This window comes from Drosophila arizonae, chromosome 4, assembly GCF_054131065.1.
Source record: "Drosophila arizonae isolate 15081-1271.41 chromosome 4, UAZ_ARI_1.0, whole genome shotgun sequence".
In the NCBI taxonomy this organism is placed as follows: Eukaryota; Metazoa; Arthropoda; class Insecta; order Diptera; family Drosophilidae; genus Drosophila; species Drosophila arizonae.
Window position 1 is genome coordinate 9702567 of NC_142924.1, and position 27395 is coordinate 9729961.

The window sequence follows — 27395 nt, forward strand, 5'->3', positions numbered from 1 at the left end:
TGAGTTTGCGCTAAAAAAAAATGCAGCTAGAATGTCAAAGTAATGTTTTAATTTTATATATATATATTAATAGTAGCAGATGCTAACATTCTCATAACAGAGCCATCTTCGAATCAGCTGTTCAGATTGACATCGAAAAAATAATGTGGTATCCCTGGTAATACGCATATAGCGGCGTTTGTTTAAAAATATTGGAACACAAAATATGTCTCAACAAATTCGCGTTTTACAATGTGTTGAGTGCAGTTTATATCAGGTATGATACTCAACCATTTTTTATATAATTTAATAAAACGAATGCTTAATTATGTAGGTGGATATAGTTAAGAAGGCAAATAGATGGGAATGTAAGGTATGCGGTGTTAAACAGGTGATACAAAAGGAATATTTTCGCGGTTCCGGTGCTGAATGCCGTGCAAAGGTGCAACAGTTAAATCTGGATTGTGGAGAACGCAAGGAAGCACAAGAAAAGCGGAAGATTTTGGAGGTACACGAAGAAATCCTAGGGGACCGTTCATTGACAGAGCCGGGAGATCAACTGAAATCATCGCACCGCTCTGGTGGCTCAAGCAAATGGGCAGAGTACATCGATGAGCCGATTGCAGGTACTTGCTCTGGCCCAAATAGACATATTGACCCCAAAAAGCTAGATGAGCAGGAGAACACTTCTTTTTACAAAAAGAAAAGCGGTTCCAATAAGCGTAAAGCACAAACCGATTTTGTAGCTGACACCAAATCCTTCTCAAAGTGGCAAAACTTTCTTTAGTAAATAAATATATAATTAATGTATTTTTATTAAAATTTGTATTTGTTCTTTAATCTTTTTTAATGTTTGAAACGCGGTGTGGAGGCAGTCAACTGTTTATAGTTTATGTTTATAGAGGATCAACGCCTCCACGGCTAATCGATTACATTTTGCATTAATTTTTACATAGTATAGAAAAATGCAACTAATTGTTTTGAGTTAAATATTGTTAGTATGGGAATTGTATTTAATGTTCTTGTTGCTTTCAAATAGGGCAATTTAATGGACACAATCAATATTCGTGTCCAACTTTAATTAGTGTGAAAGTGTTATAGTTATTATTCATCGCATTTTAGAGCGCAATTAGATTGAGAAAAAATTTGTTATATTATATTTGCTGACGGTTATGTATTCCTATTGCTGATTGCTTAGCACTTAAGCTGTGGCAGTTGAAGCACTTGCGCTTATATCCTTCTTAGCCACTTTCTCATCGGAGCCAGTCTCCTCGATGTCGGCAGGATCTGTTTCACCACCGGGTGCACCAGCTTTGCCTGATGAGCGGCGTCGCTTGCGATTAATGCGCCACGGGCGCATTGGATACTTCATGGCCGGCAGTTGATCCATGCCAAGCACTTTGAACATCTGACGGAAAGCAATGTAACGCAGGAATAACTGTGCCGACACAGTGAGATCTTCACGCTCCTGCTTGGTGAGCTGCTGCAGAGCATCGGTTGGATCCTTTTCACATGGATCTAACAGGCCGGGACCATTGATTAAAAAGCCCGAAGACAAAGCCTCCATAATTCGACGCAAACAGTCACCGGGTGAGATGGGGAAACCAGCCGATGAGATAACTTTTTCCACTAGCAACTCTAACGACCATTGTGGTAGCGATTGCCACGACGGAACGCGCTGGCAAAGATCGCGCAATATGCGAATAACCATCACACAAGATTGGAGTCCGGTAGCACGTGCCTGGAACCATTTGGCATGCCGTAAATCGGCGAGTGCCTAATATACAAGCATTAAATATAAAATCCTTATATGTATGGACGTCGAGTACTCACCCGCAGACAAGGCTCACGTGGCAGAAAGTCTGTTTCGGCAGCTGCAGATGTAGATGCCCCATCCTCGGATTTCGAAACGGGATCGCCGGTTTCACGGAGCAGCGGCGAAGTAAGTGTAATCTTCACAGCGACCACTTCATCGAGCACTATTACAGCAGCTTCATCCGCATTCACCTCAACGCGATAGTTGACTGGTGTTTCACCTAGAACGGAGAGTGTTTGGCCATCGGTTAATGACAATCAATACTTAACTATAATATAAGCAGTAAAAATTACGTCCGGCTTAGAAAAGAGACAAACATTGTTAGATAGATACAATAGATAAATTTATGTGTGGGCCCACAAAGTATATATATAGGTATATAAGACATGAAGGTGCACATCTGATAATCATAAGCAAAATGTAAATGTTTGTTTCTTCCTACGTTCCACAGATAAATTCCGCTCAGTTCCCAGCAAACGTACATATTACAAACATATATATATATATTGTATATATATGTATATACATGTATAATTATATATAGAACGATTATTTAACGTTGTTTAATGACTTGCGTGCTGGGATCGGACCGGTTTAGCCAGCAGTTAAAGCGACGACACCACCGCCACCTCCACCTGGGCCTCATAAACGGAATTGCAAGAATTGAAATTGAAAAATTGGAGCTGCAATTCCACTTAGAGCGCGTGGCTGGCTGTGTTTTTTGTTGTCATTTTTGGTTAGTTTTTTTTTGCAAACAAAACTAAAAACATTGACCGAAATTTTTCGTTTATTTGCGGCTCACTCAATTAATCATCGGTCCGGTCAGCATTCACCGTTCGCAACATAAATTTCGGTCGCAATTTTTCGTTCGATTTTTCTTTCTTTTTTTTACAATCAAGTTTGATACACACAAAACGGCAGCTTGAAGAGGCATCGATTCTCTAGTAAGCTAGTAGAGCTGCCCATTTAGAAAGGGGCGCAACAATTTTGGTTGATAAAACTATATAGATTGTACATTGTACATATATGGTACACAAATTCTATATATTCCATGAGTGTGTACGCCTTCTATGCGTCTGTCTGTGTGGATCAATCGCATTGCTTCAGGTCGGCTCTTTTACTTTTATATTAATATGTATAGCTGCTTTGAGCTTAATATATATATCTCAAAGGACTTTATTTACACAAAGTTTCATCGCATTGGAAGTGGAGAATGGGGAAAAATATGAGAGTGAGAGTGTGTGTGTGTGTGCGTTGTGTGTATACGTGTACAGTAGAACAACAACAGAGCACAACAGAGCGAGCACCCAAACTTTGTATAAATATATTCCTTTGGTTTCGATTGTTTTGTCTGTTCATTTTGTTAAGTTTCATTGTTCCACACATATGAACTCTTCCGCATCCGCATGGGCATCCGCGGGTTAGAGAGTGTGTTACCATTACGATTACGAGATCCGTTGATTGTTATCCACCACCAGCAGATGCAGTAGCAGTAGCAGTTGGTATCAGCAGCAGCAGACTTGGAAAGCTATAGACGGCTAACAGACACCTGAGTGTGAGTAGTGTGAGTGGATAGCATCTCAATATGGCTAAGGGCTCAAATCTCAAATCCTGCAGTGAAGAGAAGCTGAAAACGGCAAATACGTTTATATATTTTTTATTTTTTGTTTTGGTTTTTTTGCTTGCTATTGTTGTTGTTGTTCGGCTTTGTTTAGGCTGCTGTTGTTCGTTGTATCTGTTTGTTGCTGTTGGTTCTGGTCGTCAAACAATTTCAAATCCATCACGGCAACAACAACAACAGGGCTCAACAGTAGTACAACTAGTAGTAGTAGTAGTAATAGTAGTAGGTGGTAGGTAGTAGTAGTAGAGTATGTACATACATTAATTCAAACAATGATTTCACTTTTTCCACACAAATTGCGCATTTCAAACGAAACTAAATTGATATATTGAATATAGTACATCACATTAGTTGTGCTTTCGTAATTTATAATTTGTTTACTTGCTTTCGCATTGCTTTTACTAGCATTCATTATGGCGCTCCGAAATTTATATACTCTCTCGGCGAAATTCACATTCTGTTTCTGATTCAGTTTCAGCATTGTGAAATTGGCCAGGCAGAAGTTTTGTAAGTTTTGGATTTGCTGCTTTTGATTATGCAATTTGTCGCGATTGTTTTATTTAGATTTTTCTTTGACATGGATATGTCTTGGTATCACATTAAGTTTTATTTATTGTCGAATTTGTATTTTTATCACTTTATATAATTATAAATATGTTGTAAATGTTCTTGTAAATGTTGTTCCTTTAAGAGCTACAACTATAACTCTGTTCCACACAATATTTAGCCAATATGCAAAGGGTATATTATTATTTGTGTATAAAGAATAAAGCAAAGGGTATTATACGTTTGTAACGAGCCCATCAAATTTTCATACTTTAGCTAAATCTACACAATTTAAATATATTTATCCGTATCGGACAAACAATAAAAAAAAGTTATTCAAAACAAACATTTCCTAAAGAGAAGATGTGAAGTTGCAAGAAGATATGTAATGTGTGAGCATTTGTGTAGAGCCTAAGACATATCCATGATACATTTGTGATTTCTGGACTAGAGAAATTAAGAATCTGCATCTTTTTATAGGCATTTCTCTGGAAAAAGTTTTTGCAATCAATATTCACAATGGACACCGAAATATATATATAAGTGTATATATATCAAGGGATATAGTTATGCATGTAAATATTGTATGTGATGGACGATTGCCAAATGCTCTACAACATACCTGCAACCTCCTTGAGCTTATCGGGTAGCACATTGGCCACACGTTGCAGCAGACTTATCGTTGGCTTCTCTGCACAGAGAACAACCAGTTCGACCGCTGTGTCGCCATGCAGCAGCAGTCCCTTGGCTAAGAAGCCAACACGCATGACACCCTTTAGGATGCGCACCACATTTCCACCATTGTCGGCTTCTTTGTGGAATGAGAATATTTGATTATCTCGTCCATCCTTTTCCGATGCTTTATCGGCCTTCTCTTTTTTAGCGGCCGGTTCGCTATCACTGCCCGCAGCTGGCGTTGGCAGCTCAGCCAAAGTATCCGAGACGAGTTTAAGAGCGCGTTCTGTGTGCGACACAATGCGCTGTATAGTCTGGAGTTCTTCCTCCTTTGGATAGATTTCAGCATGACGCGCTATAGCGTGACGATCGTCGGTGCTCTCCGGACGACGCACATTTCCGCCGCCAGGCATCATGCCAAAGTGTGGCGGAGGTCCATTGCCCATGCGACCAAAGCGCTGGGCCCCTGTGATCAAAGTTAATGATAATATATACATTTTATTCAACTTATTAAAATGAATTACCTCCAAAGCTGCGGGACATCCAATTATTATAGTCATACTCTTCATTGTATTGACGATTGCGCTGCTCATCCCAGTAGTTGCCTCCTTCATGCTCATCACCACGATGTGAGGACATGAGCGCTCGTTGGGCACGCGCCTCGGCCAGACGACGCTGACGCGGTGTGGGCTTAAAATCGACAACTAAGTCTGGCTGAACTTTGCGCTTGTATTGTAAGCGATGGCGACGGCCCTTCATGTGCATCTCTTTGGCATTCGGATCGTTGAACTTGCAATCGCACAGCTTACAATTGAAGCTAAGTATTTTGCCCTCATCGTCCTTGACCTCTTCAATGTACTCGCCGCCCACGGGCTTAATGTTGTCCGTGTTCTCGCCCATCGAATCGTCCATATTGTCATCCATATTTTCAGATGCTGTTGCTGCTCCACCGCCTGCGGTTGCATCAGATTCGGCTTGATCAGACTTGGTTCCTGCTGCTGCAGCAGCTGCAGTGGTTGCATTTGGCCCTGCAGCTGGCACAAAGTTAATCTTTCCCATTTTCTTGGGCTCATCAGAAGGTATTGGCTTTCCCAGTTTCTGATGCAGCTTAACTACCTTCTGATGCTTAGCGCCGCGTACATGAGCCGCATAGGCATCGGTGCCAGTACAGGTGACGTCACACAGTTCGCAGTGATAGTTGTTACCACGATTCTGGGCGCTGTTAGCAGCGGACGCCTGCATTTTCAGTGATGCCTCCCGCTTCTTATGCTTCTGTCCTTCCAAATGCTCTCGATACGTTTGGGGACCGGCACATGAGATTTTACATACCTCGCAGTAATGCAGCTGCTGTGGTCGTGGCGGAGCCTTTGGGCGCATACCACGCAATGCGACTGCCCCAGGGATTGTCGGACCCATCTTTCGTTGATACCAGCTATTGTTGGAGCCGCCGTTTGGCTTCTGCTGCGACCCCGGATGCTGTTGTGCCACATACATGCTGGCCGCATTGTAGATCGCCGTATCATAGCCACTATAACTATTGCCTCCAGCGACATTTGGAGGTGGCTTTGGTGTACCATTCGATTTGTCCATTTTGCCCATGCCCTTTTGTGTAGAATTAGGATTCTTTACCGGCGGCGCCGAATAATGTGTCTTACTAACTGCTGCTGCTGCTGCTGCCGCTGAGGCCGTGTTGTAGCTGGCCGGTGCTTGTTGGTAGAATGTTTTGGTTGCGTCGTACGACTGCATGGCACTACGATAGTCACCATAGCCCCCATAGCCAGCAGCACCAGCACCGGCACCGGCCGCTGCATACCCACCACCCCCTTGGCCAGCAGCCACAGCAGCACTTTGATAGGCAGCCGCATTTGCATATGTTGCATTAGTTACGGCCGGATATGTCACCTGTCCCGTGTTGTACTGGGTGCCGCCGTAGTTGAACCCGGCATAGTTATTGTTCGCCATTGCCACGCAATTGCTGTAAAACGAATGGAACATACAAATTACCAATCAATGCAAATCAGTTAATGATCCAATTTTTTTTTTCTGCCTTCAAATCGACAAATCAGTTCATACTTATACATTTACTCCTTATTACTTTCTTATTGCTGTGCCAATATTCTCTTTGACTAGATATTTATTTATTTGTGCTTGTTGAATAATAGGCCGTTTATATCTGTTAATAGAATGCATGAAAAAGTACTTTTAGTCACGTCATGTTTCGCAGTCTCGCTGAAAGGAAGCCCCCACCATTTTTTTTTACCCTATCGATTTTTCTGGCACAACAATTTTAATGCATTTCATCACATATGCAAGAAACACGCACGCACAATCAACAATGTTACCTAAACAATGCAATTACATAGACATAAAAAAAAATAGAGTTTGAGGAAATATTTGCGCATTTAAATTACCTTCAATTTGCTGAACTGCTGAAAAATTTTTTCTCTATTAACCGGCGACAGTAGTGATGTGTGTACAAGTATCGGATTGTGCCGATAACAAACTTTCATCATGTCCGTTGTTTGCGTGTGAAGTCGAGTTGATATCCGATTACTATTGTATTCAGTGCGATTACGAAAGCACCTATCCATATGTTCGAAATACGATGTCTGACAGTGTGGCAACACTCTTGATTCGCGCCGAAAACAAAACGATGGTGCAAAAAATGTATTGAAATTGTGAAATTTGTGTTTACTTGTGTGATTTATTTGTTTTGATGGATGAAAAGCGCTACATAAAGCGCAAAGAAAAAGCGCGGATTGATGGCAATCGCGAACAATTGGCAGTCAGCTGTAATCAACTGGGCGACTTTTACTATCAACTGGGAAGATACAATGAGGCCGCCAAAGAGTATAAACAAGAGGCGGCAATATATAGCAGCATGGGCAAGGAGCTGGAGACGGCAAAGGCGAAGCGCATGCTGGGCGAAATGTTCACTTTGCTTTGTGAATACGATGCTGCCAAGGATCACATCAATGATTATCTAAGTGAGTAGTAACAGATGTATGCTATATCTATGTCGTAAACATTGCCTTGTCGTGGCAGAAATTGCCAAAAGACTACAAAACAAAGTGGAGCAGCAGCGGGCCTATGCAACGCTAGGACGGGTACACCTCCTGCACGGACAGAGTCTATCAGAGACGTCAGCCTCCGGTGCTATGGAGCAATTAAAACTGGCGGAAAAAAGTTTTCTGCGGAGTCTTTTGCTAATTAAAGAGTAAGTGCTGACTCCTTTAGTTTTTATAATCATTAACAAGAATTCGTTTTATAGGCTTTCAGGTCAGATTTCGAAACTAGAGCAATTGGATATGCAAGCGCGTTGTTACCTCAACATTGGCGTTGTGAAAGAGCATATGGAAGAGTTCGAGGCCTCAATCGAGTACATTGATAAAGCTATTAAAATCAGCAAAACTCACGATTTGTTCGAACTGACCCACTTGTGCTACATTTCGATGAGTTTGCTTTACAATTGTAAGAAGAACGACGCCGCGTCTGCGTTGCGCTACTGCAATATGGCACAGGAAGTTGCCAAGCGTTTGCCCAATAAGGTGAAGAAGATCTGTGAGACACTTATAACCAAATCAGAGATCCTGATCAGTGCTGGAGACTTTGCTAGTGTGAAGCAAATACTGACCAAGGCGTATAAGAAGCATTCCCCCGATGAGAATGACCGTGCCACTATTGAGCGATCATTGCGTGTTGTGGTCAAGATTTGCCAAACCCTTGATGAGCTGGTGCTGACAAGCTCGGTAAACTATGCCAAACTAAAAGATTTGTACGAGAAACTAGGCGATGGCTGCTGCCATTTGCTGAATTATGAAAAGGCCATCGACTACTATAAAAAAATGCTGGAAAATGCGGAGCTAAACGGGGAACGAGGCAAGAGCTTGGTGCCTATCTATGTGAGCCTGTATCAAACCTACAAGGATAACAAACAGTACGATAAGGCGCTGGAGTATTTGTGGAAAGAGTATGAGCTTAATCAGGATATGCCAGGGGAGGCATTTACGACGCTGTGCAGCATTGCGGAGATCTGTGAGCTGCTAGCGCAGCCATTCTGGACAATACATGATGTGTACCAAAAAGCTTTGAGACAAGCAGCCAAGGCCGATGAATCATCGTCCGCAAAGCTGGAGAAGATTGCTTTAGTGCGCTTACATAAGCTTCAGCTAAAGCATAAAATGACCATGCTAGCCGAAAACTTAGAGGCTGACGCTAAGGCCAAGGGAATCAATCTGGCTGAGGAAGCAGCAAAGCTGGACGAGGATGAGGATGCTGAAAGCGACGTGCCTGCAGCTTTGCAGCAGAACACACCTGACTGGGGGGATGATGTGGATTTGGATGCACTCACTGATTCCGATGCCAGCGATCTCGATGAGACGGACAAACCCCGCCCACAGCGCATTACTCGCGGCAACCGCACACTCACTATCAAACGCAACAACAAGGGCGAAACTCAGCTGCATCAGGCCTGCATAGCAGGCAACCTGGAATTGGCGCGTCGTTTGATCGAACAGGGCCACACGGTGAATGTACGCGATCATGCTGGTTGGCTGCCTCTACACGAGGCTTGCAACCATGGCCATCGTGATATTGTCGAGCTGCTGCTGGACAAGGGAGCTACAGTGGCGATCAATGACAAGGGCGGAACTAGTTGTGATGGCATTACACCGCTCTACGATGCCTGTGCTAATGGTTATCTGGACGTGGCCGAGTTGCTATTGGAGCGGGGAGCCGATGCAACTGTACGCACAGACTACAATGAAACTTGTATTGAGGGATTGGACAAATGGCGGCAATCCAAGCAACTACTCGATGGCGAACAGGCGCAGTATGCCCAGCTCCGCGAAACGCTTCTGCGAACGCTCTCCAAGGTGGGCATATGTAGCATGCGACAGGCACGTCCCTTGACCAATGCCAATGCCCAGCCATCTTCTAGTGCTTCAGCTTCTTCAGAAGCTGAAGAGGAGGAGCTTGAGCTGGCGTCACGCACCCTTAGGCGCTCCTTTAACATGCACAATCGTTCAGGCAGCTCGACACACAGTCCGCGTCAGCCATCAAGCGCTAGCAAGGAATATCGCAACGTGATGGCGCAACTTAAGCGTCCAAATCGTACACCCGCCACTTACGATGAGCCAAGCAGTAGCACGGCCCTCAATGTCAGGCAGAAGCGTGCCGCGCTCTTGGATGATAATGAAGTAGACGCAGATAACTGGCTAATCGATGATATAGGACCAGAGCGCAAGCGAAAGCGGTATAATTCGGGCAGCATTGGTAGTCGACCGATTAATTCAAAGGAGAATCTGCAGGACTCCGCTCTGGCTTGGGATGCGGAGATCCAGGCCACGCCTCCAGAGCAGGATGCTCATCAGCTGTTACTCGAGGCAGCCAATTCGAAGCAGCGGCAAAAGCAAATGCGTAAGCTAACGCTCTCGCGTTCCTCCAGCATGAGCAGCAATAACAGTAGCAGTAATTCTAAGCCCAAGCAGCAGGCATCTCTGCTGGACAGCGGCTTTTGTCGCTTTCGCAGTGAAAGTCCTTTAGGCAGTGGCGAGGATTCGACTGATGGGGCTTCGTTGATAAGCTTCCGCACGCACACGGAACCGGATTCCACAACAAGTGGTGCACAAAATGCTGGCATTCAGCTACTTATCTCGCCGTCTAAAATGGCATCACCCATTAAAGTGCAAGCCACGCCAGTGCTGGCAACCACTGTGTCCTTCAAAGTCAAAGTCCAGGACGAACTGCTGCTAGTGCCAATTGAGCGCAAAAAACTACAGGATATTAACATGCGCTGGCTGGCCGAAGAGACAGGGCGACGTTATAATAAGTGAGCAGATGTGGATAGGTATTGAAAGAATTAGTCTCACAATATCAATATATTTTTAGATTAACTGGACTCACGCCTTTGTTGCGTCTCAAGACATCCGATGGCTTTGCCTACGAGGAGACTGATTCAGTAAGCGTTGCGCTTGAGCAGAATATGCTATTATCCACAATTCTAGATTGGAAAATTTCACCACTTTCTCAACGCTATGAGGAAATGTGCCATCAATTGCAGAAAGGTGTGCAGCACACATTAATCGTGGTAGTTTATAAAATAACTTTTCAATCTTCTACAGCTGTCGACGATAAGATAAAGGTACGGTTGGAGCGTTCACAAAGTACACTCACACTGGAACTGTCGAGTCTGTGGCTACGTGACGTTCAAACAGAGCCACTGTTCAAGGCCTTGCTGCATCAGGCGCGTCTCACACTGTTAGATTTATCCTTCAATTTCATTGGCAACGAGGGCTGTCAGCAGTTAGCCAAGGCGCTGCCCACATTATTGCAATTGAAGACATTGCGACTGAAGTGTAATGGGATCAGTAATCTAGGTCTCGAGGCTCTGCTTTGCGGTACGGATATTGAAAATTTGGAGAACTTAGAGGAGCTACAACTTAGCCAAAATCCGCTGGGCAACGCCAGCCTGCGGACCTTGCATAAGTTTTGTGCTAGTCGAGCTGGTCGAGCGTTGACAACGCTGAATCTTTCACAATGTGAGTTGACCGAGCTGCAGGACTTTGATCTGGCGTATACGCAATTGACCAGCTTCGATATTAGCTTCAATCAGCTATCGCAGCAAAGTGTGCGCCGATTGACAGAGAAGTTGAATAGTTGTCGCCTGGAGCACTTAAATATGAGCTACGTACGTTGGCCACTGGATGAACAGAGTGGATTTGCGCTCGGAGAGCGTCTGGTTTCGCTACTCGAGAGCGGTACTAGTGAGAGATTTGTGCGATTGGAACTTGCTGGCTGCGGGTTGATTGATGCGCATATTTACAAGATGACACAACAGTTGGCCAAGGCACAGCAGCTGGAGTGGTTGGACATTAGTGACAATGAGCGCTTGAGTGGAGCTGCCCTGGGCTATGTGCTCGATGAGCTGCCCCATCTTCGCGTTCTCTTGGCCACGAATTGTATACGTCTGGTAGACGATCTGCGACTGCTGAAACTGGAGGAACAGAAACAACTGCCCAAGCGCATGGAACTGAGCATCGATGAGCAGGCATTCTCCTTACCAGGTGCCTTCACCACATTGGCAGCCATTTGGCAGTTAAAATGGGGTGACAATGCCAAATGCTTGACTCCCAGGGGCAAAAAGGGTCTGCTAAGACTCTATTTAGACGAAAGTGATCTGCATTGGTGCACTGGATGAAGTCAATGTGATATCTTTTGTTATTTGTGTTCTTTACGTCTTTTATGTCCCGTTTTATGTTTGACGTACGAAAATAGCCATAACTCCTATCAGAAGAACCAAGGGGGCAGACTGTCAAGAACTTTCGTATCTTATCAGCAAGCGTTTTCGAGCGCCCCAATTTAGGCTCGCGATTTGGTGTCTTCTAGCTAAGATTGTATGTATGTTATCTATAGCAATAATATGTACTATATGACTACCCCTATCAAATGGTTTTCAACTTTTTCAGTAATAGTTTAAGTACTTATATATTAACTTTATTTATCGTTGTTTGTGAAATGAGGATGATTGTGACCGTGACCTTACATCTTATCTGCTGGTACCGCCCTTGGCCATTTCGTACATGTTCCTTGAGATAATAAGACGTTGAATTTGAGATGTGCCCTCATAGATCTGATAGATCTTGGCATCGCGCATTAGCTTTTCCACGGGATACTCGCTGTTGAAACCATTGCCGCCAAAGATTTGCACAGCATCGGAGGCAATCTTGTTCGCCATGTCGGCCGCATGACACTTGGCAATGGATGCGTAGTAGCTGTTGCGACGTCCCTGGTCAATCTCCCAAGCGGATAGGCGCCACGCCAATCGAGATGTCTCCACGCCAATGGCCATGTCGGCCAACATGAATTGAACTGCCTGATGATGGGCAATAGGAACACCAAAGGTCTTGCGTTCCAGCGCATACTTTAGGGCCTCGTCCAAGCAGCGCTGGGCCAAGCCAACGGCTCCGGCTGCGACTGGAGGGCGGGTCTTGTCGAAGGTGCCCATGGCAATTTTGAAGCCAGCTCCCTCGCCAATCAGCACGTTCTCTTTTGGAACTCGTACATCCTCGAAGGTGATACCACGTGTGTCAGATGCACGCTGACCCATGTTCTGTTCCTTGCGACCAGGCGTTAGGCCAGGGGTCTCACGATCAACAATGAAACCAGTGAATGCTTTGCTGGGCGGGCACTTGGGATCGGGGTTGGTTCGTGCCAGCACAAAGTACCAGTTGGCCACGCCTCCATTGGTGATCCACATTTTCTGGCCATTGATCACATACTCGTCGCCCTTCTTTTCGGCTCGAGTCTTAATACCGGCCACATCAGAGCCAGCGCCAGGCTCCGTGACACAATAAGCTGCCACCAAAGGCTCTTCCAGCAGACGACCCAGATACTTCTTCTTCTGCTCCTTGTTGCCGGAGAGGATCACAGGTGTTTGCTAAAATATAGTTGCGATTAAATATATATACATAGAATGTGGAGTCATATTCACTTACGCCCAAGCCGCTAGCCTCCAGAGCAGTCATAATACCGGTGCAACCATAGGCCAGTTCCTCGGCAGTCAGGCAGGTCGTAAACACATCTAATTCTAAGCCACCCAGCTCGGCGGGTATGTGGTTGTTCATCAGACCCAAGCTCCAGGCCTTCTTGATGATCGGCCATGGGTACTCGCCGGTCTTGTCGTATTGCGCAGCCACTGGAATGATCTCTTCACGGGTAAACTTCCGCGCCAGCTCTTGGAGCTGTTGCTGCTCTTCGGTCAGAGCAAAGGACGGGCCGGTGGGCGAGACGTGAGAGACGGCAGCGTAGCACCGGCTGGCGGCCAGCTGACGTATAGCAGGAGCTGCGAGCTACAAGCAAACAAAATAATTAGTCTCGGAATTCCGTGTGGGTTCACAAGTCCAACCAAGGGGCAAAGTACAAACACAACAGATAAGAGAAATAATCTGAAAAATCTCTATCTCTCTTTCAAACGCATTTCAAAATGTCTGCCTAATGATCAGCGGCTGTCATTGCTTTGGCTAGAGTCAATAAAGCTGTGTTTATGCTCAACTAAATGTGTACAAACCTTATTTAAAAATGCCATGTCGCAGCAAATTTATTATCAACTTATTGCAAATTAAGAGATATTTAATAATATTCCGTTTTTATTTAGGTCACAATGTTGACTCGCCGAGGTACTTTGTCGTATTAAAACAATCGAGCGAACTGTTGCTCACAAATCGTCGCAGCGTAGCCAAAGCGAGATGTGAACATTAGACCCGCTTGCTTGTGGCGAATTCAGAGCAACAACAATTTGCAGCTTGCACGAAGCTTGCGTGGGTTGGAAAGTGGCGTCAATAAACTTTCGCTGCATGCAGGCGAATATCATTCGCTTTGGCACTCTAGTCGAGACACACCCCCAAATGAGATCCCAAGGCCAAGGCGAAACTCAGCAATCAAAGCGAACTAAAAGCTTTTTGTGCGAAAAGTTTTGTATGCAACAAAAAACGCGCGCTATTTAAATGCCTTAAATAAAAAAGTATTGTATATTTTCAGGCGCTGTTAAAATTAGCTTAAAGGTTATGTTAAAAATAAAAATACTTTGTATATATACCCGAAGCACTGGCGGCCGCCCTTTCATTGCTGTGTCGAAATCAATGCTTGGGCTATGGAAGCAACAACAAAAAATAAGAAAAACAAAAATAAATCAATTGTTTATTGCCAGCAGCTCTTATCAGGCACGTCAGCAGCAGCGGCAGTAGCAGCATCACATAAAACTTGGTCCGGTTAAAGCTTCCGTTTAGCCACCGAGCACCACCCCAAAAAAAGCGCGCACGACTCGGAGCCGAAGCGAGTAGCGAAGCAACGAAGGACGAGGACGAGGTGAAAGTCCCGTCACATCTAAGGCAAAAATTGGGATAGCTGCTGCTGTTGGCTAGGCCAGTCATTTGACATTGCTCCTGCGTAAAGGTTGTCCACGCGCACAGCAAAATTAATCCGTCGTCGAAGAAGCCGTCTCCAACTCCCGTTCCACTGTGTTTGTGCATGTGCATGTGTGAGTGAGGGAGAGTGTGAGTGTGTGTGGCTGCTACACACTCTCAGTTTTTTAGTATACATATGTGTGTATATGTACCCCTCTAAATTTTAAGTGGAAAAAAGTCTTTGAAATCGTAATCAAACAAGTGCAAGGCCTTAAGTGCTTTTTATCATGGCTCAATTTGTGACTCACATCCAGCCAACGCTACTGGAGGCGTCGCAAGGTCATGTGCCGCACCATCATAGCCATCAGGTAGGCGTGCAGCACTCGTCGCATTTGCCACACAGTGGCCACAACATGCCATCGCCACCCACGGCACACAATCATCATCATCATCATGGCGGACATCATGGCAATGCCTCATCGCACCACCAGCAATCGCATCAGCAACAACAGTCGCATCAGCAATCCCATCATCAGAATCCAGAACAGCAGCAAAACCAGCACCAGCACCAGCATCAGCATCAGCAGCACCACAAGAAATCACATCATCCGACAGCTCATGGTGCTGCCAAGACGATTCAAAGTCCACCCAAGCCGTTGTCCCCGGAGCATGTGGGCCACTATGAATACTTTCAGCATCAGCATGAGCTGGTCTTTCAGCATGGTGGCGCCCCGCTTTGTGACAAGAACAATAAGCAGCATCACGATAAGCATGAACACTGCCCCACAGGACATCAGAGTGCGGTGAGTGCCAAGGCGTACATCATATACACCCATAGAGCCCGGGCAATGATCGCGTTTACTTATGAATTGCCCATATTCATGTGGCTCATCTCTTAACTGTATGTTTAAGTATAAGTACATATATTTTATCTTTTATATGGGTATATGTATGTGTTTATGAGTATATGTGGGGCTGCCAATCCATTGAATGACGCAATCGCAATCCTTGAGCTGAATAACTGAATGCCAAATGAGTCATCGAGCCCATCTAACGCTGTCCTTGCTGGGCCATTAGCCACTCCATGACGACTCTCTGGCGTCGTAGCGTCTCCCAGGCATCACTTACGGCTGTATTAAAAAAAGCTTCAAAATTAGAACTTAGAGCCTTGCCACCCGCACCCCCAGCGACACTCCACACCATTCCAAAACACACCCAGCCCTGCCTCATTTTCGCATTAGCCCCCATTCATCCTGTACACTCGAAAGCTTTTTTCTTGATAATTTGCTTCTCTAAAATTTGTTGTGTATGTTTTAAAAATAAAACCAATTGGCGAAATTCTCTTTGTGCTCTTCGCATGGGTCTCTGGCCGCACGGCGAATAGAAATAATTTAGAAAACGTCTCGAATCGCTCGCTGTCTGCGGTTCTTGGTGGCGGCCAACGCGTGACTACTCGTCTATATATTTAGATATATATATATATTTATTCCATATACATTTTAAGCGTCTGTGTTTTGTTTGCATATAAAAAAAAAAAATAAACGGCATGGAGACATTGAAGAAACGATTTCCTTCGCTGCAGAGTTTGGGCGTAAGTCGCTGGCAACTTGGACTCGATTTATGTAATATATAAACGTATATATTAATGTGTATATACGCACATATAGTTTCCTATCAAAAGTGCAGTTGACCCAAATAAATCAAGAATTTCTGAACAAAAATAGACAGATTTATGTGCATAAAATATTTACATTATATTGTTTTATTAAATTCTGTGCGTCGGCGTCTTTTGTGTCGGTGCAGTGAACTGTTCATCTACAAGAAACTACTTCCGCTTCTCTCCCTCTCTCTCTTTCGCTCTCTCCCAGCCACCACTCCCCATTCTCGACTAGATGCCCCAGGGTAGCTTTATATTAAATTGACTGTCGCGACTCGTCTCGCCATATTTCTGTTGCGTTTTCAAAGGTCATCAAAGTTGTGGACAATTAGCTTAGGCCGTGTCGTCTGACTGACGCTTTACTTCGAGCCACTCGTGTTTGCTTTGCTTGTTATTTTCGTGTTCTTCTTATTGTTGTTGTTTTTGTTGCTGTGGCTACTTTGGCTTTTGAAATGTTATATGCCATGTCGCGCCGACAAGCGATAGCCTCATCGACGCCAACATAGTTGTTAAAAAATATATAAGGAAATATGGCCAATGTGTTGAGGTATAACGAAGTCTAAATACTCTGTGTTGTTACCCATTGATAAAAGAAGATATTTAACAATTTAATATCTATTCTTTAGAAAATTTTTGTTTTTATTTTCGAATGTAAATTATTATTTATAATCTATTTTGGGTAAATAATAATTATTTTTACTCATTTACAAAAAATCTTATAGAACCAAGAAATTAATTAGGTCAATATATAATAAAATTAAAAAATTTAACTATACAAACCAATAAACTGACTTCCAACACTCCATAGTGTAGATAAATATAAATTATTCACGTAATACTATAGGTGTTGAAATGTAAGTAGTTATATAATGTTTAATAGATCACCTGTTCGCAAATAGTAATCAAGCAATGTCTATAGTAATTTACATAACACTTCATAGTGAATATAGAGTATAGAGGCTCAAACATTTATTATGGAGTAGCAGCTGACATGCAAACCTGCAATTTAGCTCCGTTTCGAGCATTTCGTGCACAACCCCAAAGAGTTCGATGGGTTTAAAGTGTAATCGAAAACCCTTTGCTGGCCAAACCAAATAGGCCCAATGTTTGGGTAAGCGATAAAGACTGAAATGCAGCTTAAAGATACCAGCTAAAGCTGAAAGGCTCATTAATTGAATACCAAAATGTGCGTCACACCTTGCTGCCACATGCCACATGCCACATTAGTTGCTTACCCTCGTGCCCAGGCCCAACCCCTTGCAGCATAGAAAGCAGAGCAAGCACTTTACACAATTTGTCCCGGTCACGAATGCAATTCGAAATGCAATTTTATGCAATCGCCTAGGGGTAAGTTTTAACAATAGGGTGGAATTCCCTGCAATCGGCTAATTTGCCAAGAACAATAGTAGAAATTGTGTCGTTCCTCTTACTTGGCTTGCTTTGCCTTGCCTCGGCTTGGCTTACTTGGCAAAACGTGACTCTGAATGCGGCTGCATACGCATCTGATTGGATTTTCGTGAGGGTGTTGGGTTTTGGGGTTGCTATTTCGTTTCCAATTCGAAACTGGAAGTAAACAAAGTCCAGCCAAGAGTACTGATTGCTCTTGCAAAGCGCTGGATTGGAAGGCAAATCAACCCCCCCATCAAACCAAAAAACATAAACCCTCCACCAACCAACTGTGGATTGTGTGTAGTTTTTCTTAGTCTTGTTTACGCTTAGTCAACAACGTTTTAAACGCCGACTGCGCCAAGGACCTGTTTCTAAATGATTATATTTGCTCAGCTAATTACTTGGAATATGCTGAAAATACAAACGCAGTTGGGTGTGACAGCAAATTAATTACGTGACGGTAGGAGGTCCTTTTTCCACTAAAAAATGTTTTTCAAGTCCCCAAGGATCAATTTACACATCATATTCTCTGGAGTTTCAATGCAACGTTCTTGAATAGCCCTGATGAAAATCCGAAGTTGGAGAGTCTTAGCGAGTACCTCAATTTCTAAATTTTTCAACTGGTTTCTTATAAGACTTGATACTAATATCTTGTTTATTATTGCACACGCTGCACACGTGTCCGCTGCACCGCTTCCAATGGCTTCAAATGTCAACAAAGCGAGACGCACGTGCTAACTGGGCGGCATACGCTTCCGCTTCCAATGCCAGTGAACCACCCTTGGGTGATGGTGGCGCAGACGCAGGCCGCACGGGCGGCGTTTTCCAATTGGAATAAGCAAGTGCGCAGGTCCTTCGAAAATCCTGGCATTGCTCGGTTGCCGACAACCGATTTTCAACCACGACTCTAAGGTAGGACTCTTCGTACGGGCCCAGCAAACATCCAGTCTGGAGTTGAACATTGAAGAAAACGGCAGCAAAAAGCGACCGCTCCTCAGCGTGTATAATTCAGAAGCGACTGTGTTAACTAGCAAAAGGAATCCAATCAGACACACACACAGACAGCGACACAGTCACAGTTACAGTCACATATAAACGTACACTGACACACACACACGTAGACAGACACACACCCTCGCGCACACACACGCACACCCATGCACCAAAGCTTACATAAAATCCAAGGAAAAATCGATGCGAGTGCATTTAAAATTCAACAAAAAGAAGTCTCGAGTAGTTAAATCTTTATTCGCGTCATATTCGAATACGAAAAAGAAGGTTTATTAATTAGCCGAGTGAAAAAGAAAAACTATGACTAATCAGTGACGACATACGCGCGCCTCGCTTACACAATATTTCTATACTAGATATATATACATATAAATATATATATCATAAGATTGAAATTCGGCTGTTCTACTCTATTTGAAAAACGGTGAACGCAAAATGGTCACTGAAAATGGAGCTCAGGTAAAGAAAATAATTGAGAAAATATCTCATTTCAATTGCAGCGGGTATTAACTTTTCGAAAAGACTGTCTGAGACGGCCATGTTGGCGTCCATTTTGCACGTTATCGATTTTTCAGTGTCTGGACTGAAAAATCGGGTGCAAATAGCAGCAAAGAGTAATTAAAACTCAATTTGTTAATTATAAAAAGAAACTTTAGAATTCGACATAATTAGAGCTGCTGTCTGGCACCTGGTAACCATTTTTATGACGGCAAAGTTTTATTGATTTTTCTTAGTCGCATTTAATTTGAGTAAGATATATGTAGGAATAGGAATAAAAGGTATTCATATTCATTTATACAATGAGCTATAAATAAATAGCTAACTATTGTTGAGAAGGACAGCTATTTTGTCATCCGAACTGGGTGTGGTGCGGTACATGCTGTGCGTGAGTCCGTGCCTCAACCCGTGTTGCAAGGTAATACAGATTTAGGTTAAATTTAATGATGACATGCGACATTTCATGCCACAACCGAGATGTAGAGAAAATCCATAATATGAGTCATATTCTGCCTTTGCTCTCTGGCTCTTAATGAATATCACTCTATTTGTTGCACCGATTTTCCATTATAATCTGCACTTGAGTTTTGAGCCTCGAGCTGATTAGCTACTTGGGCGACATTTTGTTGCACAAGTTCAAAGGAAATCCACTTCAAGGCTTCAAGCATTCAATTGAGCTTGTTATACAATCCCTGAGAGCCACCTTTGAACTTTGGCTGCTAGAATGTGTTTTTGTGTGTGTCTGCCCCTCATCAAGTTGGGCAAACAAGGAAGCGGCCAGCGCCTAAAGACATCCTTTAGAGTTGGGCTTCTTCTATATACACTTATGTACAAAAGCATATGAAATGAGTTTTGTGTTGGCCCAGCCATGCCATGAATAGGTGCCGCTTCAACTTCCGTATTGGCTGAGGGGCGAGCCCTCGAATTTGCCCTCACCGTTGCTCTCGCCCTCTTCCCCTCTCTTTCGCTCTGTCTTCGCTTTCTCTCTATGCATTGCAACAGCTTGGGAGCTGGTCTCCGACAGGAAACGGCGGCTCGGTTTTAATGGGACTTTTGTCTGCGGTCACTTACAACGTTGTCGGCATTGCGTATCCAGTGCGAAAATCAACCTTCCAATTGGAAGCCGCCTTCCACTTGCAGTTTTCCAATGTCACATCATGACGTCATTTTCGATATCGAATTCCAAGCAACGCGCCCCAAATGCTGCTCAGTGGAGCGTAAAGCAAAGCGAAAACATAAACAAATTGTGGGTGGCTATTAAAAAAAAAAGGAGGGAAGGCAGCTGTTGGCATAAAGCCGAATTACACCTGCGCATTGAAAACGCTGACGTTGACCCCTCGCCTTGACCGTCAGCTAACTGAACTTGGTCTCCCTGCCTCCACACCTCCATACCCCTGCTCATGCTACCAGGTGCACAGTTTACAGTTCACAGTGCGAGCTTCAGTTGCGCAACGACTGTAACGGTTCTTTACCCACATGCAGGTACATATACGATCAATAACAGCCCTCAGCTACAACTAAAGCTCTTGTGATGAACACGCAGCTGGCACGCAACTTACGTTTGGCCAAGGACAGAGAGCCGCTCTTTGATTTATAGCTCTGCCCAACTTAAAAACTGAATTATACAACTCTGTCAAACCGTAATAAATTGATTAAAATTAAAATAAAAATATAAAATCAATCTAAATGAGAATGGTAAAATGTTTGATGATTAGTTTGATTAGTTATTATGCAGAAAATATTTCGATTATACGGACTTACCTCTCTCATGCTCTGTTATATAGGAATTCTATGAACACAATGAATTTCTTTTTATTATATTGTATTGTTTTATATTGTTACTTATATAAGATCATATTTTATAATTTTAGGGCGATGGCAATACTTCCTTCCTTCGTGCCGCACGCGCTGGAAATTTGGAGCGCGTGCTGGAACACCTAAAGAACAACATTGACATTAACACTAGTAATGCGGTAAGTAAATTCTTCATGAAAGGTGGAATTCAATACCTAATCTCTGCTCGACTAATTTTTTGTAGAACGGCCTGAATGCTTTGCATTTAGCATCCAAAGATGGACACATACACGTTGTCTCGGAGCTGCTGCGACGCGGTGCAATTGTTGACAGCGCCACCAAGAAGGGGAATACAGCGTTGCACATTGCTTCGCTGGCTGGACAGGAGGAGGTGGTGAAGCTATTGCTGGAGCACAATGCCTCTGTCAATGTGCAGTCACAGAATGGCTTCACACCACTCTACATGGCTGCCCAAGAGAATCACGATGCAGTAGTTCGTCTCTTGTTATCTAATGGCGCTAACCAGAGCTTGGCCACGGAGGATGGCTTTACTCCGCTGGCTGTAGCCATGCAACAGGGACACGACAAAGTTGTAGCCGTGCTTCTCGAGAGCGATACACGCGGCAAGGTGCGCTTGCCAGCACTGCATATAGCTGCCAAAAAGGATGACGTAAAGGCTGCTACGCTTCTACTAGATGTAAGTAAATATCACATATTGAATATCGTTCGGATAGTTAGCTACTGTCTCCCACAGAATGACCACAATCCGGATGTGACTTCCAAGTCGGGCTTTACACCGCTGCACATTGCCTCCCACTATGGCAACCAGAACATTGCCAATTTGTTGATCCAGAAGGGCGCCGATGTCAACTACTCGGCCAAGCATAACATCAGCCCCTTGCATGTGGCTGCCAAGTGGGGCAAGACGAACATGGTCTCGCTGTTGCTCGAGAAGGGCGGCAACATCGAAGCCAAAACTCGTGACGGCCTCACTCCACTCCACTGTGCCGCACGTTCCGGCCACGAGCAAGTCGTAGACATGTTGTTAGAGCGCGGTGCCCCAATCAGCGCCAAAACCAAGAACGGCTTGGCGCCCTTGCACATGGCCGCCCAGGGCGAGCATGTGGATGCTGCTCGCATTCTACTCTATCATCGCGCACCAGTGGATGAGGTCACTGTCGATTATCTCACTGCTCTGCATGTGGCCGCCCATTGCGGACATGTGCGTGTGGCCAAGCTCCTGCTGGACCGTAATGCCGATGCTAACGCACGTGCACTCAATGGATTTACACCACTGCACATTGCTTGCAAAAAGAATCGCTTGAAGGTCGTCGAGCTGTTGCTGCGCCACGGCGCCAGCATTAGCGCTACTACGGAAAGCGGTCTAACTCCGCTGCACGTGGCCGCCTTCATGGGTTGCATGAACATCGTCATTTACTTGCTGCAGCACGACGCCAGTCCCGATGTGCCCACTGTGCGTGGCGAGACTCCATTGCATTTGGCTGCACGCGCCAATCAGGTGAGTGTCGTTCAAAGTTCTATTTCGTTAAAGGCTCCTATCGATATCAAAAATATTAATTGTTATCGAAAGCCTTTTTGAGTAATCCATTAAATAGTTTCGTTCTTCTCCTGTTTAAGTACTCGATATTTTTAATCATCGATAGTTTACGTAGATTATCATATTCAATAAAACGTTAATTTCAAATTGTATTGTTCTTCATTTCAGACGGACATCATACGTATTCTTTTACGCAATGGCGCCCAGGTTGATGCACGTGCTCGGGAACAGCAAACGCCGTTGCATATCGCTTCGCGTTTGGGTAACGTTGATATTGTGATGCTGTTGCTGCAGCATGGCGCTCAGGTGGATGCCACTACAAAGGACATGTACACGGCACTGCATATTGCCGCCAAGGAGGGCCAGGACGAGGTAAAAGACTTGATTGCCAAAAAGATAACGGATCACATCGACACCGTCTACCTAATGCAATTGTTCTGGATACGTCATCAGGAGTATTTCATTTGAAATTGGTTTTTAAGTTTCCTTATGTATATTTGCTTTAATTATTACTTTTATTTTTATTTTTGTTACATTCATCGAGTATTACGAGTTTCGTTATGTCTTTTGTTACTGTCTATTATGTTGGCCATAAATAAATGTGTCCACTTCGATATTGTTTTGGTATTCTTTACATTGATTTCTTATTTATGATTTTTAGCTCATATTAAGTTGTATTCCTGAACAGGTAGTTAGATCTATGTATTGCTTTCACAATTGAATTTTTGTAGACATAAAAGTGATGCATAGAGAAACGCAATTTCAGTATATTTATAAGTCATTATCTATTTAGGTGGCCGCTGTGCTGATCGAGAATGGCGCTGCTTTGGACGCAGCCACCAAGAAGGGCTTTACGCCATTGCATCTGACAGCCAAGTATGGGCACATAAAGGTCGCTCAGCTGCTGCTCCAGAAGGAGGCGGATGTCGATGCACAGGGCAAAAATGGTGTTACACCGTTGCATGTGGCTTGCCACTACAACAACCAGCAGGTGGCCTTGCTGCTGCTAGAGAAGGGCGCCAGTCCACATGCCACCGCCAAGAACGGACATACACCGCTGCACATTGCGGCGCGCAAGAACCAGATGGACATTGCTACCACTTTGCTGGAATACGGCGCTCAGGCCAATGCTGAGAGCAAGGCTGGATTCACACCACTGCATCTAAGCAGCCAGGAGGGACATGCCGAGATTTCCAACTTACTGATTGAGCACAAGGCTGCCGTCAATCATCCAGCCAAGAACGGTCTAACACCCATGCATCTGTGCGCTCAGGAGGATAATGTCAATGTTGCTGAGATTCTACAACGCAACGGCGCCAACATCGACATGGCCACCAAGGCTGGTTATACTCCGCTGCATGTGGCCTCCCATTTCGGCCAGGCCAACATGGTGCGTTTCTTGCTCCAGAACGGAGCCAACATCGATATGGCCACCAAGGCTGGCTATACTCCTTTGCATCAGACCGCTCAGCAGGGCCATTGCCATATTGTCAACTTGCTGCTGGAGCACAAGGCCAATGCAAATGCCCAGACTGTCAATGGTCAGACACCTTTGCATATTGCACGCAAGTTGGGCTACATCAGTGTGCTCGATTCTCTCAAGTCGATTACCAAGGAGGACGAGGATGCCACTGCTGCCGCTCAGACAGAGGAAAAGTATCGCGTCGTGGCGCCAGAAGCCATGCACGAATCCTTCATGTCCGATTCCGAGGAAGAGGGTGGTATGTATAGACTTCTATTCGGTTTACACCTAAACACATACACAGACTTCGACTACAGCAATACTCTAAGTTATAATTAGTCTTAAGTAAATCGAAAAAAAAAACAAACCCCTTTTATGTGTGCCGTCAGGTGACACAGAATGGGAATTGGACGCATGCTACGAGTTTGGCATTGGCGGTGATCGAGACCGTAGGCCAGACATCCAGATCTTTCAACCGTATTACCAGGGCGACTATCTATATGTCTCCAGTAAGTTGTCAATTGAAACGTGGCAAGGCCAATTGTAAATTAATATTGAAGAGCCGACTGCTATCAAGTGCACCAATTGGCATTGATTGGAATCTAATTGGAATCCAAATTATAATCAATTAACAAGGATAATGCAGCACTTTATATGGTTGCCTCGCCTAAATGTATAAACTATATCTTGACGTTGTCGTAAACACCAGAAAAAGGTGTGCTCAACACCTTCCCAATTCTTTGATTTAAACACTTAAACTATACAGAAATGAAATCGTTTTGGTTTTCTTGATATAAATAATTTATAATTTTTTGTAATACATAACGGTTTCATTTCGAATACCTTGATGTCCATGTAAATATACAAGAGATAGGTTTTTGGGTGAAAATTGTGACTTTTTTGTACCACGGCATGAAATACTATATCAAAATATATATATATTAAATGATGTATCTGATATAATCTATAAAATAAGTTATATACTATTGCTCCTATTTATGATTCATGCTAGCTTTACATATCATCCTATTAATATATATGTATCTACTTATACAAAATATGCATGTAGTGTTGACGAAATTTCTCGACTAAAAGAAAAACTCATTTGCATTCTTCTATTTTCAATGCACTGCGCTCTCATCATCTGCAAATCAAATAACAACAACAACTACTACTACTACTGAACTACACTATACAACACAATACAACAACAACAATACTTCGCTATATGGCCAATTGGACTGTCTTGTGCTTAATTGAAATGCTGTGGAATGCTACCGAAATGCTACGCAAATAAACGAAAAATAAAATCCCATAGGCGAAGATAATATGCTATCCGATCAACCTTATCGCTATCTGACCGTTGATGAAATGAAATCCCTAGGCGATGACTCGCTGCCCATTGATGTTACGCGCGATGAGCGCATGGACTCCAATCGCATGACCCAAAGTGCTGAGTATGCGGGTGGAGTACCGCCTACCATTGGCGAGGAGATGATCAGTCCGCACAAGGCTCAAGTCTATGGCAACTCGCCCAAAGCAACGGTCGACGGTGTCTATATAGCCAATGGAGCTGGCAACGATGAGCCACCACATGTGGGGTAGGTATAGCAATCGACTTACTCAAGTATGTTTCCTAATTTTGTGCTCTTTGTAGTCGCAAGCTGAGCTGGAAGAGCTTCCTGGTCTCATTCCTGGTGGATGCACGCGGCGGTGCCATGCGTGGCTGTCGCCACAGCGGCGTCCGTATGATAATACCGTCGCGCTCCACCTGCCAGCCGACGCGGGTGACCTGCCGCTATGTAAAGCCGCAGCGCACCATGCATCCACCGCAGTTGATGGAGGGTGAGGCCTTGGCCAGCCGCGTGCTTGAACTGGGACCGTGCTCGACCAAGTTCATTGGGCCCGTTGTCATGGAGGTACCGCATTTTGCCTCGCTGCGTGGCAAGGAGCGTGAGATCATCATCTTGCGTTCCGACAACGGCGAAACCTGGCGAGAGCATACCATTGACAACTCCGAGGAGGTTATTCACGATGTCATGCAACAGTGCTTCGAGCCAGAGGGTGAGTGGACTTGGCTTGACTTAAATGAGCTTTCCTCATTTCAATTTTCAATTCGTTTCTTGTGCTGCTACAGAAATCGCTCAGCTGGAGGAGCAGGCCGGCAATCATGTCTGTCGCTTTGTCACCTACGATTTCCCGCAGTATTTTGCTGTCGTATCACGTATACGCCAGGAGGTGCATGCAATTGGACCCGAAGGCGGCATGGTGTCCAGCACTGTGGTGCCGCAGGTTCAGGCCGTCTTCCCCCAGGGCGCCCTGACCAAGAAAATCAAAGTTGGCTTACAGGTAAACCTCTTTAAACCACGCAAAGGCGTTGCGCCCGAGAAACTACGCAAGATCAGCGTCAATCATGTGCCCAAAAAGAAGCGCTTCTCGCTCATTTGGTAAATCAAGAAGCAAGATCAACGTAAAGAAAAGTAAACGATCGATTTATATAGAGTATACACCAATAATCGTGCATTTAACATAAATAGCTTCCTCAAAGTATATCAGCCAAGTTTTCCAAAATATTACAAGTACGCATTTAAATACTAATTAATTAATCAAGATGTAATACCGCTCCAAAAACTTTGTAACTCGCGTCGATGATATACACGTACATATATCTATATATATATATATATATATATATATATATATATATATATATATATATATATATATATATATATATATATATATATATATAAATATATAGCATGATCAGCTCAGATTAATTTGAAAGGAACCTATTATCAAATCAAAATATTCTACTCCAATGCTAGTATTTAGATTTGTTTAAAAATATTCCTACTTTGAATGCCTCTAGTTACAATATTACAATTTTGTTTTTGTTTTGGGGGCTTTATGTGTTACTTATGATATATATATATGTGCACTTTGTTTGAGAATTTACTAGAAATCACACTGCAGAACTAGTTGAGAATTATTTGGCACTCCACGACAAAACAAAGGAGAAATTACTTTAGAGTGACTTGCAATAATATTTAAATGAATAATATTTACGATGATTGATCATGGATCAAGCGACTTATCCAAAAATCGCATATTTTCTTAAACTTTAACGAACAAATTGTCCAATCGAAGTAGGCAACTAATAATAATACTAAATATACATATGCCTATTATTATTATTATAAATTATCATATTACAAACAAAAAAAAAAAAAAAAAAAAAAGGAAAAGAGAAAAACTTACCTATGCATAAGATTATAAAAGTTTACTGAAATGAAGTACTATACCCAATAAATTTAGTTCAACAAAAACTTTATAACAATGAAAATCTTTTCATTAATTTTAATTTTTATTCATTAATTTTTCGATTAAATTGCTTTTTTGAGAACAAACAGAAATATAATGGAATTGTGAAATACTATATAGTTGTATATATGTATTGTAAAAATGCTTAGAGACCGTTACAATT

At 43.6% G+C, this 27395-nt stretch overlaps 5 protein-coding genes and 1 long non-coding RNA gene across 26 annotated transcripts in view; 4 read left to right on the top strand and 2 right to left on the bottom strand.

The window, feature by feature from the left end:
- The first annotated feature begins 68 nt into the window (after positions 1–68).
- LOC108612865 (MRN complex-interacting protein) lies at positions 69–801 on the top strand. Its single transcript, XM_018005913.2, has 2 exons — positions 69–256; positions 314–801. The coding sequence occupies exons 1-2, from the start codon at positions 206–208 to the stop codon at positions 764–766; spliced, it is 504 nt and encodes a 167-aa protein (XP_017861402.1). The 5' UTR covers positions 69–205; the 3' UTR covers positions 767–801.
- Positions 788–7190, bottom strand: Zn72D (Zinc-finger protein 72D). 4 transcript variants are annotated; one of them, XM_089467947.1, is made up of 6 exons: positions 7049–7171; positions 6733–6810; positions 5162–6612; positions 4585–5103; positions 1813–2015; positions 788–1756 (listed from the first exon to the last, which is right to left on the bottom strand). In XM_089467947.1, the coding sequence occupies exons 3-6, from the start codon at positions 6597–6599 to the stop codon at positions 1181–1183; spliced, it is 2736 nt and encodes a 911-aa protein (XP_089324073.1). In that variant the 5' UTR covers positions 6600–6612; positions 6733–6810; positions 7049–7171; the 3' UTR covers positions 788–1180. The 4 variants fall into 4 exon arrangements, with proteins under 4 accessions (XP_089324073.1, XP_089324071.1, XP_089324072.1 ...); XM_089467945.1 differs by having other exon boundaries at positions 6711–6810; XM_089467946.1 differs by lacking the exon at positions 7049–7171 and adding an exon at positions 6885–6903 and having other exon boundaries at positions 6711–6810.
- LOC149269093 (uncharacterized) lies at positions 4278–5168 on the top strand. The gene is made up of 2 exons (XR_016269901.1): positions 4278–4354; positions 4443–5168. It is a non-coding gene; the product is annotated as an uncharacterized LOC149269093 (long non-coding RNA).
- A 36-nt stretch (positions 7191–7226) lies between the features above and the next one.
- Positions 7227–13482, top strand: LOC108612839 (tonsoku-like protein). Its single transcript, XM_018005871.2, has 5 exons — positions 7227–7624; positions 7683–7854; positions 7909–10467; positions 10527–10702; positions 10760–13482. Exons 1-5 carry the CDS (start codon positions 7354–7356, stop codon positions 11833–11835), a joined length of 4254 nt encoding a protein of 1417 aa, XP_017861360.1. The 5' UTR covers positions 7227–7353; the 3' UTR covers positions 11836–13482.
- Positions 12110–13846, bottom strand: Mcad (Medium-chain acyl-CoA dehydrogenase). The gene is made up of 3 exons (XM_018005896.2): positions 13705–13846; positions 13133–13486; positions 12110–13074 (listed from the first exon to the last, which is right to left on the bottom strand). The coding sequence occupies exons 1-3, from the start codon at positions 13720–13722 to the stop codon at positions 12184–12186; spliced, it is 1263 nt and encodes a 420-aa protein (XP_017861385.1). The 5' UTR covers positions 13723–13846; the 3' UTR covers positions 12110–12183.
- A 479-nt stretch (positions 13847–14325) lies between these two features.
- The window catches only part of Ank2 (Ankyrin 2), a 59048-nt gene continuing 45978 nt past the window's right edge, over positions 14326–27395 (top strand). The window contains exons 1-10 of one of the 18 annotated variants that reach the window (XM_089467934.1): positions 14326–15342; positions 20966–21067; positions 21133–21585; positions 21643–22407; positions 22615–22818; positions 23240–24167; positions 24298–24417; positions 25227–25509; positions 25566–25972; positions 26046–26257. In XM_089467934.1, coding sequence (XP_089324060.1) covers positions 14827–15342; positions 20966–21067; positions 21133–21585; positions 21643–22407; positions 22615–22818; positions 23240–24167; positions 24298–24417; positions 25227–25509; positions 25566–25972; positions 26046–26257 — 3990 coding nt within the window. In that variant the 5' untranslated portion in view covers positions 14326–14826. Of the gene's footprint in view, positions 15343–15932; positions 16131–18502; positions 19056–20555; positions 20577–20660; positions 20790–20965; positions 21068–21132; positions 21586–21642; positions 22408–22614; positions 22819–23239; positions 24168–24297; positions 24418–25226; positions 25510–25565; positions 25973–26045; positions 27238–27395 lie in introns of those variants that run through there. The other 17 variants (XM_089467933.1, XM_089467932.1, XM_089467931.1 and 14 more) reach the window with 17 other exon arrangements.

Coding starts and splice junctions, on each gene's coding strand:
- LOC108612865 (XM_018005913.2), top strand. CDS start 206: ATGTCTCAACAAATTCGCGTTTTACAATGTGTTGAGTGCAGTTTATAT. Junction 257..313: donor TTGAGTGCAGTTTATATCAG/GTATGATACTCA, acceptor TTAATTATGTAG/GTGGATATAGTTAAGAAGGC.
- Zn72D (XM_089467945.1), bottom strand. Junction 5,104..5,161: donor GATGTCCCGCAGCTTTGGAG/GTAATTCATTTT, acceptor CTTTGATCACAG/GGGCCCAGCGCTTTGGTCGC. Junction 2,016..4,584: donor TAAGCTCAAGGAGGTTGCAG/GTATGTTGTAGA, acceptor TCTCCGTTCTAG/GTGAAACACCAGTCAACTAT.
- LOC108612839 (XM_018005871.2), top strand. CDS start 7,354: ATGGATGAAAAGCGCTACATAAAGCGCAAAGAAAAAGCGCGGATTGAT. Junction 7,625..7,682: donor TCACATCAATGATTATCTAA/GTGAGTAGTAAC, acceptor TTGTCGTGGCAG/AAATTGCCAAAAGACTACAA. Junction 7,855..7,908: donor AGTCTTTTGCTAATTAAAGA/GTAAGTGCTGAC, acceptor TTCGTTTTATAG/GCTTTCAGGTCAGATTTCGA.
- Mcad (XM_018005896.2), bottom strand. Junction 13,075..13,132: donor TGGAGGCTAGCGGCTTGGGC/GTAAGTGAATAT, acceptor ACTATATTTTAG/CAAACACCTGTGATCCTCTC.